The sequence below is a fragment of the Corapipo altera genome, unplaced genomic scaffold, assembly GCF_003945725.1.
Source record: "Corapipo altera isolate COAL_440 unplaced genomic scaffold, ASM394572v1 359, whole genome shotgun sequence".
NCBI classification, from domain to species: Eukaryota; Metazoa; Chordata; class Aves; order Passeriformes; family Pipridae; genus Corapipo; species Corapipo altera.
The window spans coordinates 335,892-350,242 of NW_020884948.1; the positions used below are offsets into that span (position 1 = coordinate 335,892).

General features: G+C 37.6%; 1 protein-coding gene across 8 annotated transcripts in view; it reads left to right on the forward strand.

Moving 5' to 3' along the window:
• The window catches only part of TNS3 (tensin 3), a 206,917-nt gene that overhangs the window by 37,883 nt on the left and 154,683 nt on the right, over positions 1–14,351 (forward strand). For 5 of the 8 annotated variants that reach the window (XM_027662849.1, XM_027662851.1, XM_027662862.1 and 2 more), the window contains exon 2: positions 5,129–5,173. The exons of 1 other annotated variant lie outside the window; for it this stretch is intronic. In XM_027662849.1, coding sequence (XP_027518650.1) covers positions 5,129–5,173 — 45 coding nt within the window. Of the gene's footprint in view, positions 1–2,168; positions 2,322–5,128; positions 5,174–10,831; positions 10,868–14,351 lie in introns of those variants that run through there. 2 more of the 8 variants (XM_027662850.1, XM_027662853.1) reach the window with 2 other exon arrangements.

Sequence of the window (14,351 nt, forward strand, 5' to 3'; positions counted from 1 at the left end):
CACTGGTTAGTGCCTTATCTGTGTGCCTTTCAGTGAAACTGCTTTCCCTGCAGGTATGAGATTTTGTGAAAACATAGTTATTTTGCTTAATACAGAAAACATGGTTAGGCTGAGCTGGAACAAAATGTGAATAAAGGCTTTCCTTCCTTTTAATACATTTTTTGATTGAGTTTTATTTTGTTTTTAAAGAATGTGGTGACTAATGTGTGGAGCACAGGACTGAAATTCAAGCAAAGCAGACTTTACTGTCACATGTGCTCACTGTATCTGACTCATACTGATATAATATCAGTAATATAGCTTGATACTGATATGCAGGGAGAGAGAATGATATGCAGGGAAGGAGTTTGACACTTAGCCTTCTTGAATGCATTTTCTGTCTTTTGGGATACAATAATTGTTCTACCTCTTGCAAAGCAACTTCAGTTTCTCAGGTGTCATTTGTATGGTGATGTCTGATGTTGCTTAACTAGGTGGAATTGTGCATCCGGTGCTTAGAGGAGGGCTTTGGGTGTTGCTGCTGTGGGAGAAAGATGCTTCTCTTACAGTGTATGTAGAGGGAGCATTGGCTGTATTAATGTTTTTGGGTAGTTCAGTTCACTTGCTTTGGTTTACCCATGTGGATGCTATTGTAGTTAGTTGTAGTGTTCCAAAGACCCATAGAGCTGAGAAGGAAAAACATTTCACAACAGTTGGAGTGTTCAAGCAGGCATGATTCATTATACTTGAAGTGGTGTGAGAGATGAAGCATGTATACAGAGCAAATCAAGGTTTTCCCATGAGTCATGAACTATGTTTTGATAGTTCTCAAGAGTGGTGAGCTTGCTCCATTTATTTCTTAATGACACCAAATTGGGCACCAGTTCTATCTGTTTACTATGGCCATGAAATCTGCTGTATGTGATAATAGATTTGGGAATTTTAGTTCAAGTAATTGACTTGCTGTATTCAGAACTGAAGTTCTCCTGCACTTTCTGAAATAGTGTTGTGCTCAGATGAAGATTGAGTACAACTTCAGTGTGATATAGCTGATATAATGAAGTATTTCAGGTGTAGCTGGATCAATTAGTTAATGAAGAAATGCGGTGATTTTCTGAATTACACACTCTTCAGTATAGTGAAGCTGATGGATGTAACATGGGTGATAGCAGGATAGGTTTGCTTGTAAACTCACAGGAGCCATTGCTTCCTTAATCCAACCTGTGTCCTGATGTGTTGAGAATTTGATTTGATATTATTATAGCTCTAACCAACCACAGCAGCTAATATCCTGTTTTAACACTTTTTGTGAAAAATGGAAATTTTGATGCTTCTGTAGGAATGAAACTGGGTTATTCATGTTAACAACTAGACTTTTTTTGGAAGATGTAGCTTTTTTGTCCGTAGTTTAGCAGAACAAGAATCTTTTTTCAGGCCTTCTCTAAATCATGATAGTTTTCAGCTTGCCTAAGAGAAAAATGTAGCAGCTCAAATGTGAATAAAATTGTGGAAATACTAAAAGAACTACCTCTCTTAATCTATATATTTGCCTTTCCCAATATATTTAGCTTCTCACTTTTTCACTTTTTCCTTTTTATAAAGCAAATTTGCTTCAAAGAATCTGTGTTACGGATGATATATATTGCTTTTGCTATTTTATCATTGGGAAAGGACAGACATATGAAAAATGCCTCTTTTGTGATGCAGGTGCCATTTCCAACCTGAACCTACATTGAATCGTTTTGGTGAAGGATAATGTTGTGTTTGATAGACAACAGGGATAAAAACTGTCAACTATCTGCTTGTACATGTCTGGAGATAGAGAGAGAAGAGGTAGGAACATAGTTCTTCGAAGAGAAATGAAGGATGCGTGTATTCTGGGGAGTATCATATTAGTTTAAAAGCGTTTGACTTTTTGCTCTGAGAGGGACTGGGGGAACATAGTGTGAATGGGGGAAGATGGTGAACATCCTGGAGGGAATTAATTTTAAGGTGACTTAAACAGACGCTTTGATCCTTTCCATCTGCAGGTTGGCTTGTTTTAGCTTGTTAATGTATGGGTAGCAAATTCCCTCCTTCCTTTTATGTTTGCAAAATTGCTCATAGCCCACACATGATTGTAACTGGAGAGAGATTGTTCATTCTTGCCTGCCGGAAGACATTTCTCTGTCTGCTGAGATGGAGTTCCAGACTAGATAGAGAGAATGCAAGAAAAAGCAGATGGGAAGGAAGAAAAAAGAGATGCAAGGCTGCACAACTCCTAATCTATGATATTTGAAGAAATTGGCACTAATCCATCTGAGTTTGCATTCAGAACAACATCATGTATTCTGCAGGATGAGGGAAGTAAAACTGCTTAGTATCACTCAAAGCCTCCCATGCATCTCAGTGTATAATGTTGTGGTTTTCTGTAGGATGTGGGTACTGTGTAGAAAAGTCAGTGAGTTTAGGAAAATTTTCTTTACTGTCAATCCACAATAGTTCACTCTTATGAACATAATTAGTTCTTGTTTATTTCAACTTCAGACATCTTAAACATGAATAGAAATGATTACATATATTTAGGTATATGATTATGTATATTTAAGTAACCTGAAAGTAAGCAGGCGTTTGGTGATATCAAATATCTGTTTCTCAACCAAACTTCTTAAAGATTATTGAAATTGTTTTCTGTTGAACTTGTATTGCCCTGCCTCCTCTCAAGTTGCTCTTTTAAGTCAAGATTTTCCAAAAGTATCAGGATTTTCTTCACACTGTATTTTCTCAGAATTCTGCCTGAGTGCTTATCCTGCAGGTAAGATAGCACTCATCAGGTTAGAGAGATAATTAATCTCTTACCTCTTTTCCCACCCTGGACTAGGGTGGGAAACCTTTGGAAAGATTTGTGTGTGCATATATGTCATTTGAAACTTTTAATCTCTGTGAGGGTATAGCATGCCACAAATGAAGATTTTATTTCTTGATTAAGATAGAAACTAGAAGCACATAAAAGTCAGTGCTGGATAAGCTTCTAGTATTTAGTTAGTGGAATTTTTTCCTGTGTTGCAGATCTCTCTTTGGTTATTTTAAAATCTCACAGAATTTTGTTCAGAAATATGTTTCACAAAGGCCACGTTTTAGGATGAATAATTGCAGTCTGTCCTCAGTTTGATTAGATGAGTTGCCTTGATGCTTTTGTAGTTGCTGGCTCATTCTGACTGCTTTGGGGTCCTAAGGAAACAATATAAAGACTCACCCACATCACAGAGGCCTTTTTAAAAGAAACTGGGGGCAATTGAATCCTCCTGAACTCTTGGAGACTTCTTGTCAGCTGCTGGTGGCTGGGCCTCTGCTAGTAGGAGATTGTGTATTCGAGGTTAAATTTGAGTAAACCAAGAAAAACATGGGGTGTTTTTTTATGTTTGAGAAATCTTGGGTGGTATGGAAGTATTAAAAAAAAAATTAAAAAATTGGCAAATCCTGCCATTTTGCAGGTGCCAGAAGTGGTTTCTAGTAATAGAATTGCTTTCTTAACAAATGTCTCTTGAAGAAAAAAAGCTGATGACTAAAGAAAGTTAGGTGAGTTAAAGAAAATTAACTGTACAATACCTGCAAAAACTAATTTTTTTTTTTTTTTGAGAATTGCATAAGATATAGGGACTTATTATATGAGGACCTTTGGAGGTCCTTGGAGGATGATGGTATGTTACTGTCTATGTGGAAGTATTTGCCTCTAGATTTAGATCAGTCAACGGTAAAGAGAAACTCTTAGCATAGGTCACGATTTAAGTAATCACTTCAGTAGATTATGAGCTGTACAAGCTCATGTTGGCTGTAATGCTTGGAAATGATGACATGAGTTGGACATCTGTAAGTGTAAAACTTCCAGGTAGTCAGATTCTTTTAGAAATTTTCACTTAGATGACCTTGCTTTCCTGAGACTGAGCTTACTGGAGCACCAAGTTGCATGAATGAAATCTTAATCTCAGTTCAGGGAACCTGATGTTTGGAGAATACCTCACATAAACCAGGAAGTCTATAAGGGTTTTTCTCCTTTTCACAGAGCACACTCATATGACTACATTCACTTTCAGAGAGAGACTTAAACACAGCCATCCTCCAAGAGGCAGAGTAATAGAAAGATAATAAATATTCTGCAAAGTGTCATTATGACAAGACATTTCATTTAGTCTGAAGGCGTGTCTGTACTCGCAGCACATGCAAGCAGAAAGAACAAAAAAAGGGCATCTGTATGTTGTGGTGTAGGTATAATACAATTAATATCTTGTGTATATGTGCATGTTTTGCATGGAAAAGATTAATTTGTCATAGTTGAGTGTATAGAGTACAGTAGTTCAGGTAACTGAATTGCAGAGTTTGGTTTGGCTTAACTTTAAAGGATTTTATCACTTATTCTAAGAATAAAATACTTAACTCCACCCTTTATTTGTTTGCAAAATGGTATTTCTTTGTTTAAAAATATATGCACTGGTATTGATGTCTTACTACCTGTTCTATCAGTGGTAAATTTTGACTTCCACAGTTCAAGTTGCTATGATGTATAAGCATAATATGCTTGTGGCTGTATGGGGGACTTTGCAGGGACAGGTTAGAGTCTTGGGGACACATGGTGAACCATGGCCTGTTAAGTTGCTCAAAGTGGTAAAAGAATAACGGGAAAGCAAAAAGGTGGAAAACTAATTGCAACTATGGGAATGTGACAACTACAGTCAGTATAGTAATAGGCTGTGAATTCAACTTAACCTGAACTGAAAACTGGTTTGAACAGTTGTCTGGCATTTTACTTTCCTTTATGCTTCCCCCCGCCATGCCACAGGCCTCCCCTTTGCCCCCCATAAGGAACTTCAGTCCTATCAGGATCTGATACAGGTTTGAAATGAATTGTTGCCATAATCCTCTGGTAATAATATCAGTAAGCTTTTTCAGATGCTTTGGTAAACATTTTTATTGCTCACTTAACTATTTTTTTGATGTACAGAGGAGAAGTGGATATACTTAGAGCTTACCCATGTGGCTGTATAGGGGTTAAGTGCTATTTAAAAATTGTTTTATTGGGGGGGAAAAGGTTTTCTAATTGTAGTGAAGTATTTTTGGAATTTGCCCTGTCAGTAATATTTCACTAATTAAAGCAACCCTTTGTTTAAAACAGGCTGACAACAGGTCGTCTGGAGACTTGGCTGGTGGACAAACTGAGGTATGTTCATTCCTCAGCAGTTGAACCTACTTTATATGCTGATGTTTCTGAAGTACTGTTTTGAACTTGGAAGAAGGTAATCACATCTCTACATTCCTTGTGGTTTCTCTACTGCTGAGGGTTTCAGCTTATGAAAAATTTTACTGCCTTAAAGCCTTGTGTGTAGTGAAAATTAACAAATAAAACAAGTATACAATCACTAGGCTCTCTTTGACTGGAGGTAGTAGGTTTGTTTGGCAACATTAAGGGATTATAAATCTTTGCTGAAAGAACATTAGCAAGAGAGTTCTTTTCTCTCTTTTTCCCTTTCTCTTATGTACACTCTTGCTTGGGAGAACAGTGTATATTCTGACTACGGTCAATAAGGTTTTATGTGTTTGTAGAAAAGTGGTTTCTTGTCTGGAAGTTGTACATTAGCTGTAAAGGAAGGGGCAAGGGCTACATTGACATACAGTGACAGTTGAAAAATTTTACAGATTTTTCTGCCCTAAACTGCATACAAAGAAAGTCACATAATACCAAAAATTCAACATACAAATCTTGAGTAGCTAACTGTACACTTGCAGGTGGTGTTTTCCCAGTGCTGCAGTATTGCTGCTTGCTCTTAGTTGCTTGGTTTTTTCAAATGGCTTGCTATTGTTAAGAAGCCTACTTTGCCAGATTGAAGATCCTGAAAGAGTAAAACTTCTGACCATCCTGGCATGTTGAGTGATAAATGCCTACTTTTGACTAGACTAGACTTGGTAGCTTTCTTTTGAAAGACTACCTCTTTATTAATAAATTACCTCTTCATTAATAGATGTTCACAGACACACCTCAAGTCTTCAAAAAACAGTGTTTGTGCTTTCTCTTCCCAGCATTTATAAAAATACCAGTCTGCCGATCGACCTTGTCAGCAGACCTGCAAACAAACATGTCCAAGCAGCAAAGATAGGTCAAAAGTTTTATTTGATTTAAACAGCAAAATTGATACATTGCATGATGTACTCTTTAATAATGAAGATGATGCTGGAACAATTGGATGTCAGAACTAGCTAAGACTTTGGAATAAGGATTCTCTAGTCTCACGTGGTTTTTGTTTTACATTTCCATTAAATTATTTCAGCTTTTAGCAAGTGTATCATGGGACTGTTGCTTTTGTAAATTGCTGTGATCTAGAAATGACTTTATTTGAAGAGTCTGTTCTTGGAATGGTTTCTTTTTTTTTTTCTGTAGGGTAGAAGGAATAGTAACTGCTGTGATAATGAATGAAGTCCTCTAAAAGTGCAAGAAAAGAAGTCTTAAGCTATGATAAAGTAAAAATCATGAAGAATTTGAAGGAAACTGTTCTGAGAGAAGGGTGAAAAAACAGTACTTTTCCATTGTGATGATATGAAAGTACCCTTGGTGCAACAGATGTGAATGGAAACTGGAGAATCCTGATGAAGTGATACTGATGAGATTGGAGATAAGAGGAGTAAGGGTTTGTAGAGCTTCGTGGTTGTTAGAAGGAAGAATTTAAATTTAGTATTTCAAGTGGATTCATTGGTCCTTTAGAAAGGATCATGAAAATTGAGTTAAGCATATGTTTTAGTGAGCTTTTCTTTACTTGCTGCGATAAGAGGTTCTGATTTTAGTGCCGGGGAAATAACTAGGATAGTTATTTGGAAATTTAAAGTGCATAGTTTTTTGAGCCAAAAGGAAGGAGCAAGTCAGTTAAGTAACAGTTGTGTTTAATGTAATAGTTTTTCTTTAATTATTTGTCCTTGGGTAAGTGACCAAGTTAATCAGCTACAGGCCAGGCACTGTATAATAACTTTATAAATGTCTGTTGTGTTTGATTTCCATTTCCACAAGAGCTTTAGGTCTTGTAGCTGAATGTGATCCTTGTGCTTATACCAGTTTACATTATCCTGGTTCTTTTGCATGGCAGAGGAGAGAAATTAAAGTTCTAAGCCTCAGGCCAGTACAAACAGAAACAAATCTTTTCCTGGCTGGGTGGAAGCACACAGTGCTCCCAGTTGTTTGCAGCCTGCACTAGTCAGTGACCCAAATTTATGTAATTTTTCAAGATGGCTATTTTCTTGTATTTCTACTAGAAGTTAATATTTCAATGGAATAGCTAATCGAAAACGTGGAGACCACTTGGACAGGCAGGCCAAGGGTGTTATCCTCACTCCAGTCTGTGATGAAAGTGACTGTGAATATGGTTACAATAATAAGGCTAAGGTTAACTTAATTCAAATTTTTTTAGGTATAAAAATCTGAGGTTCTGCAGAAATAGTAATAATTTTGGTGATTAGCTTGCTATTGATGCAGTCTTTTACTGTAACATGGTATGCTTTGCTGCTAAATTTTTCTTACTCTCAGAGTTGGAGGCTAAACATCAGAATGTATATGTTTACTGAACATCGTATAATTTAATACATTTACTCTCTCAAAGGTAAAGGTTGAATCTGACGTGGCAAGTGCTTTCTCTTTCTGTATGTCAAAGTGTAAGTGCATCTTGTGCTTGGCATATCTGCTGGAGCCTGAGCAGCCTACTTTTCATAGTATTGATTTAGGTACCAGAATGTGAAGAATGGTTAGAGCTGGAAGCAGCGTGAGAATCAGGAGAGGAGCCTTATTTTGCTCTTTGCCACAGTGACAAGTGTGTCTGCTGCCATCAGGCTAACCTTTATTCCTTCTCAGTATTTTTTAAAATAGTTGTGCATCATAGAAGTGTTGTTGTAATATGAATAACAGTTTTAACCAGGAAGTTTTAACACCATTGCTTGCTGGGTTTTGCTTGTTTGGGATTTTTTGTGTGTGTGGTTCATGTTCTTCAGTAGAAATACAAACCTACCTAGTACTAACCTTTACTCTCTCTCTTTCCTCTGCTTTACCTGTTAGGGCTTAGGTGAGTGCGGCTCTGTATTAATATTATCTGTGGTTAGTAGCAATAAGGGAATATGATTGAGACTTTCTGGTTCAATATACTGTTATAACGTGAAACACTTTGAGAGATGTGTTCAAAATGGTCAGTACCACTAATCTTTTAATCTCAAAGGAGAATAAATAGAAGGTATGCAAAATCTACGGTTACAAGTAGAGTGTTTTTCATCAGCTTGTGTTTTCAAAGACTCATCTGACAAGACCACACAGGAACACCAGGAAAAAATACAAAATAAATGGCTAACCACAAGTTGTCTGCTCTCTGATGAAAGTAATGAAATTACATCCTGGAGCAGGAATGTTGAGTAAACATTTCTGATTTTTGGAGTGGTACTTATATTATCCTGTAAAAAATTTTGTAACAGTCTGTGTAATATTAATTTGGTTCTGTTTCCTGAAAATGGGTGATTATTACTTGATGGAAAAAATTGTCTAAGCTTCAGTAAAATGGCAGCAAAAAGTAAAACCAGATATTATGAAAGAAACTAAGTTCTACCTAAAAGTGGACAATAAAGATTTTTATGTTCCCCCTGAGGTTCTCTTCTTAAATTACTTACATTACTGAATACAAAATTTTGTAAGCTAAAAATTTTGAATCCTCAGGGTTTATGAAATGCAAAAAAATGTGCCTTTTTTAAGTTATATAAAATATGTTGGTTTAGATTACTGTTTGGAACAGTCTTAACTACATAAAGTAAGATAAATTTGTAAAAAGAGGAAATAGATAAAGACATAATTCCATGCATAAACACAGAGTGTTGTTTTCTATATGAGTTACTATTTTTAGTGCAGATGGTAATCTGTATGGGATTGCTTGTTTAACTAGCGCTATTTCCATACTGAAACACAAGTGCTTGGAATACCTTTGCTTCTGACCTAGAGGAATAAATTGAACTACCTACTTTGACGTGGAGAGAATAGGTGTTGAATGAAGATGTTCTGGCTACAGATGCTGGTCTGCACTCTGTTCCTTGCTTAGTGTTTCTAAGGACAATGTCCAGGTAGACTTCGTGCAGTCTTTAATACTGTCTTTGTTAGTAGGTCCTATGAAGCACACAGATAGCTTTGGTTAAAATAAAGTAGTTAAGCAAGGATATGTGTGGGGAGAGGAGAAAATTGAACTGAGGTTGCCATTTTTCATCCTTCTGAATACCTTTAATGGGGTTTTCATGCTTGGAAAGCTTGTTGTTTCCTATTTTTGAAGATGTAATCTGACCGATGACTTCCCTGATAAATGCTTTCAGCATTCATGATTCCTCAGTATAGCAACTGCTAAATGCACATACGTGTGTATATATATATATATAATATATATATATTATATATATATATACACATAAATGAACTGTGCAACTGTGAGCTTCCCTACTGATGTGTATTTCTAGCCTGGATGCTGACTTTCTCTGGAAGATAGTAGGGGGAAGAAGATATATCTGAAAGATCTATTTGAAAGGTAACACTTCTGTGCTGTGCACAGTGTCTGCATGAACCTAAAGTGCTAAATTGAGTATGTATTAGTGTAGCACATCTACCTCAAGCAGGATTGTAAGGGTAAGGGAGAAAACTCAAGCTGTGAGCCTATATGAAAAGGGTAACATTATTCACTGCATTAGTAATATTTCCTCTGTTTCTTAGTGACTGACATAGTGACATGCATCTTCATCCCTCTCAGCTATTTTTTTCTGGCCAGTGTTCTGGCACACAGCTGCTGCTATCTGTCCTTTTTCTAGTGCTTGTCTGACCTGTTATGCTTCTACTTCCGTTTCTCCTCTTTCTTTGTAGATTTTGGTAAATTTCCTGGTTGTTTCCTTGGTAGATTTTTTTTTTTTTTTAAATTATTATTTTGTTTGGTTTTGATATCTGGTTCTTACCACATCAGAAATTGCTACAAGATAAAACTCTTGGTAGATCTTTGGTGTTTGGGCTTATAACTAGCTACATCATGTCACAGGAGGGTTAAGTTTTACATTGCTGCAGTCCTTTGGGCATTTGTTGGTTTTGTAAACAGTTCATTAGGGACTATTGAGACAGAGGGAGGAAACATGGATAGAAGTGTATACTTTCCTCAGTGTGTTTGTGTACCTACAAGATTCATCTTCAGTGGGAAGAGATTTGATTAGAGATTCTAGGAAGAAGATGATTTTTGGGAAAAAAATAAGCTTTAGCTGACAGCAATTCAAGGCTAGATGTGATGTCTGTGAATTTTAACTTTTTAAATTTTATTATGCCCTTTAACGTTTTCTGTGAACAGAATAAACCAAGTATGTTCAGAGATAGCCTTTTCCCCCCTTATTTCAGTATGTGAATTCTCGACTTCAGCTGTCTAGCTCTGAATTTGTGGGAGTTCCAATCTTCGTGTAATAAAAGCGGTGTTGTAGCTGCAGAGAAGCCAAGGCCAGGTCATTTAACAAAGAAGAAAAATAGCCATTGACAAACACTGAGCTTTCATGAGGCACATAGTCCTTTGCTGCTTTCAGACATTTCCTTTGTATGGTATTTTCCCACACAGAACAAAGTGTTGGTTTGCCAATGAGATGAGGATGAAAAAGACAAGTTTTCCAGTGTCTGGAGTAACGATTGTCTTAATAGACTGTCCATCTGTCTTCTATTGCTTTTCTACAAATACAGATGCATGTGCAGTGGAGAAATGAAGATACTGAAACAAAAAGTGATGAAATGGAAAATGTGAGATCTGCTGCTATTTTATGAGTGAGGAATGACTACAGGCTCCCCTGTTTGTTCCTGTTGGAAGGAGGGGGAATGAACCACTGCTCTCAGCAGGTGACTGATTCCTAGGGATACTGAGATGAAGGAGAGCAGTGAGGATTTTGCTGGAGAAAGGCAGCCTTACCTTTCTCGAGCAGGTGTGCTGCCTGCATTCTGCTGGAAAGAGTGTTGGGCTGCTAATGGGCATGCATTCAGACCCCCATGGGTGCTGTTTTTCTTCAGCAGGTGTCACCCACCTCTGTGCAGATCTGGATCTGTTGTCTTCTGGACTGAAATCTCAGCAAGATAATAAGGGGAAGGACTTCAAACTTTCTGGGAAAAATGCATATATGATGAAGTTTCTGTATATTGTTTAAAGTTGGAGGTGGCTGGCTTCAAACTTTGAAAAGGAAAGAGAAATTTATGTAACTGTCAGTCTTTTTCAAACACTTTACTCTCATATTACCTCTGCATCCTGTAGAAACCATTTTTCAAAGAAAACTGATAGCGCTTTGTCTCAAGAATTTAAAACCTTGAGAAGAGCACATGCAATTGATAAAGGACTTCCTCCAGGGTGAATTGTCTACATAGAACAAATGTAAATGCGTGTAGCATTAAAGAATAGTGCATGAGACATAGGTCTCTCTTGTCAGAGAGCAGTGAAGTTGCTGTTATGTTCAGTCATGGCTCCCTCCAGACAACCTCATGACTGAGGCTGCAGACCCCCATTCCAGAACCCTGTGGCAGACTAGGTTCTGCTGCTTCTTTATTAACATAGACAAAACTAGTCATGCAGTCCCACAGTGCAGAAAATAGTGTCAGAAGTGGTGGGAATTTACTCTGAAATGAACAATTGAAGGTATTTTAAACAAAGGGGAGTGTGACTTTTTAGAACTTGCTGCTGTAGAAGGTTGTGGCGCAGAAAGGACCAGCATGTTTAAAGCAGAGTTTGACAAAACTAGTGGAAAACAGGGATATTGGAAGGGTGAGTCAGTGATGGACCTTCCAGCAGGGCTGGTCGAGCAGGAGTAGGACACAGAAGGGGTGGTTTGCTCTGCTTGGATAGTGTCTCTGAAACAACAGTGAAGTGCTTGGGTGAATGAGATGGATATTGTGCTGACGCAGTAAAGCATACTTATGTTTTGAGCCATGTTTTTTACAACTGGCTGTTGATATGCTGAATAAACCTTGAATGGAGGTGCTTTGCACATTGACCTCCTTCTTTACATCTGTGTAAGTCCTGTAAGGTCATTGGACAGAAACTTCCTTTTCAGTTTTTTATTTTAGAAAAGCGTATAGCTTTGAAACCTTGGTACCTAGGCAGAGTTTCTTATTAAAGTAACGAAGGCCCTGATCTCTTTAGACTTCTGCTGTTTAAAATTATAGTACCTGATATGGTTTGAAGCTGGCTCCCTGCCAAGTCTCCAAACCTTACCACAAGAAGTCGCTCCCCCCCCCCCCGCCAAAACCTCAGGGAGAAGAGGAAGAAAAGCCAAAACGAGAGAGAGACAACTAAAGTGATAGATATAAATATATTTACTCCTATATTACAGTTATATACAATTGAAATATATATACAATTTCACAGGGGAAAGGGAAGGGGAAAGGGAAAAGGAACAAAACCAAAATAATATATATATATATATATCCCAATCAGTAGCCCGAGATCTAGTAACTAAAGAGTTAGCAAAGAAATATCTCACTACTCTCCTTGGGACAACCGAGAGTCGCTCCGGGACTATCGCCGGCAACCTCCGCCTCCCAAGGTCGACAAGGCCTTACCAGGCCTCGCTCCCCAACACGACAGACTCAACAGCAGGGAACCTGCACCTCCAAGCCCCCGGAAGGAAAGAGAGCGAAGGCCTTCCCTCCTTTCTTCTTATAGTCTGGCTTACGTAAAAATTGTAGGGAATACTGGGTAAATCTGGACCCTTACTTGGTTACAAACTGGTCACCAAGGAAGGCCTAGCCCAAACCACCACAGTACCAAATATTTTAAACAATCGTTTAATGTTACTCTTTTGGCCCCTTATGCTTGTACAATTATGTACTACCAAATTGCATGGATTTTTTTCTTCTTGACATGAACTTTAATCAGCTGGTTTGGGGAGACATTTTTTTCATCACCAACATCTGCATGTGCTCTCACTTGAATCATATATCTCTTCTCTAGCTTGGTCTCCTAGTCTGTCTTTCTGTGAAATGCCTTGAATGAATGAGGAGGAAATGGAGTGTTTGACAAATACACTATTTACTTTGCAATTCCTCTGAAGTTATGTGGTAGTAGTAAGTGTTAGTAGTATAACTAGCTATTTGTGTACATTTTAGTTTGTGTGCGTAAATATAGATATAAATATATGTATGTGCTATGTCTGACACTGTAGAATTAGTCTTTTTTGAATGAAGCAGCCAAAAATGCCTTATTTCAATCTGTGTAAAAATCCTTTGGTGTTTTTAGTTCTTTTACCACCATCCCATATTCTCTGCAAAATTTATGTATTCACTGGTCGTAGTCGTAGATGTACTTAAATGTGTGTGATATGTTCAGTTAATGTCATTTGGCTAACGTACAGTGCAAATTATAGTATGTTTTCCAAGAAATGCTCATACACGAGAACTGCAAACAATCTTGTAATCTATGGTCTTTGCTATTTCTGTAAAGTTCTTCATTGCATATTCATATTATCTTTGTGTGAGACTTTTGAGATAATCACTTTTTAAAGTTACCAAAAAGTTGTGGTCAGGCCTGTTGTTCTTAAAGCCATTTTTAGAGGGGTTTGTATGCATGGTAGGCACTCTTTTCTAGAAATGAATCCTGCAACAAATGTGGAATACTGGTTCAGGAGTAGGACAGTTAAAAAATGCTGTTTGCTATGTGGAGAGGAGAAAAAAACCTCTAAACTATTTTGTGTCATCAGCATAATACCAACTGTTGTATTCTGGGCAGTCCTATCTCATCAGTGTTAATTGGTTGCGAGAAACTGTGGGTAATCTGATGGGATTTTATTCTTTGATTTTTCTATGGGATCTTTAGGTAACTGTTCAGAAATCATGGGACTTTTGCTGTGCACTTCAAGTAAGACTAGGGAGAAGAAGTAGAGAAGTAACAGAAGTAACAATGAGTAAACTTAACAGAAAGGATTGAGAGGCCGCATTCCTCTCAGTTGAGTGTACTTTCTTTTCCTTATTTTTCCTGTAATTTATTTTTGGAGCAATCTTACAGAAATAGATATATGGCTTAGTTTTGCAAAGGTTTCTGTTTTTTTAACTGGGCCTCAGCCTTTTCATGAAGACTTCTTTTCTTCATCTTCATGGCTAGGTTTCGCAAATGAAGTTTTGGGAAAGGCTCTATCCACATTTGTTACAAGCACGCTGATGGCTAATAAGGCCAATACAAGATAGACATGTCCGATTGCAAAAGACACAGCAGAAGGACTCCTTAGGTGGTATATTCTGCAAGACATGGTTCTTTCTGCGCTGTCTTTTCTCCTCGAGAGTGATCCTGCGTGCTTTCTCAAAGGAAGCAGCAGCCTTATAGGTGGTGTGTCTCCAGGTCTCC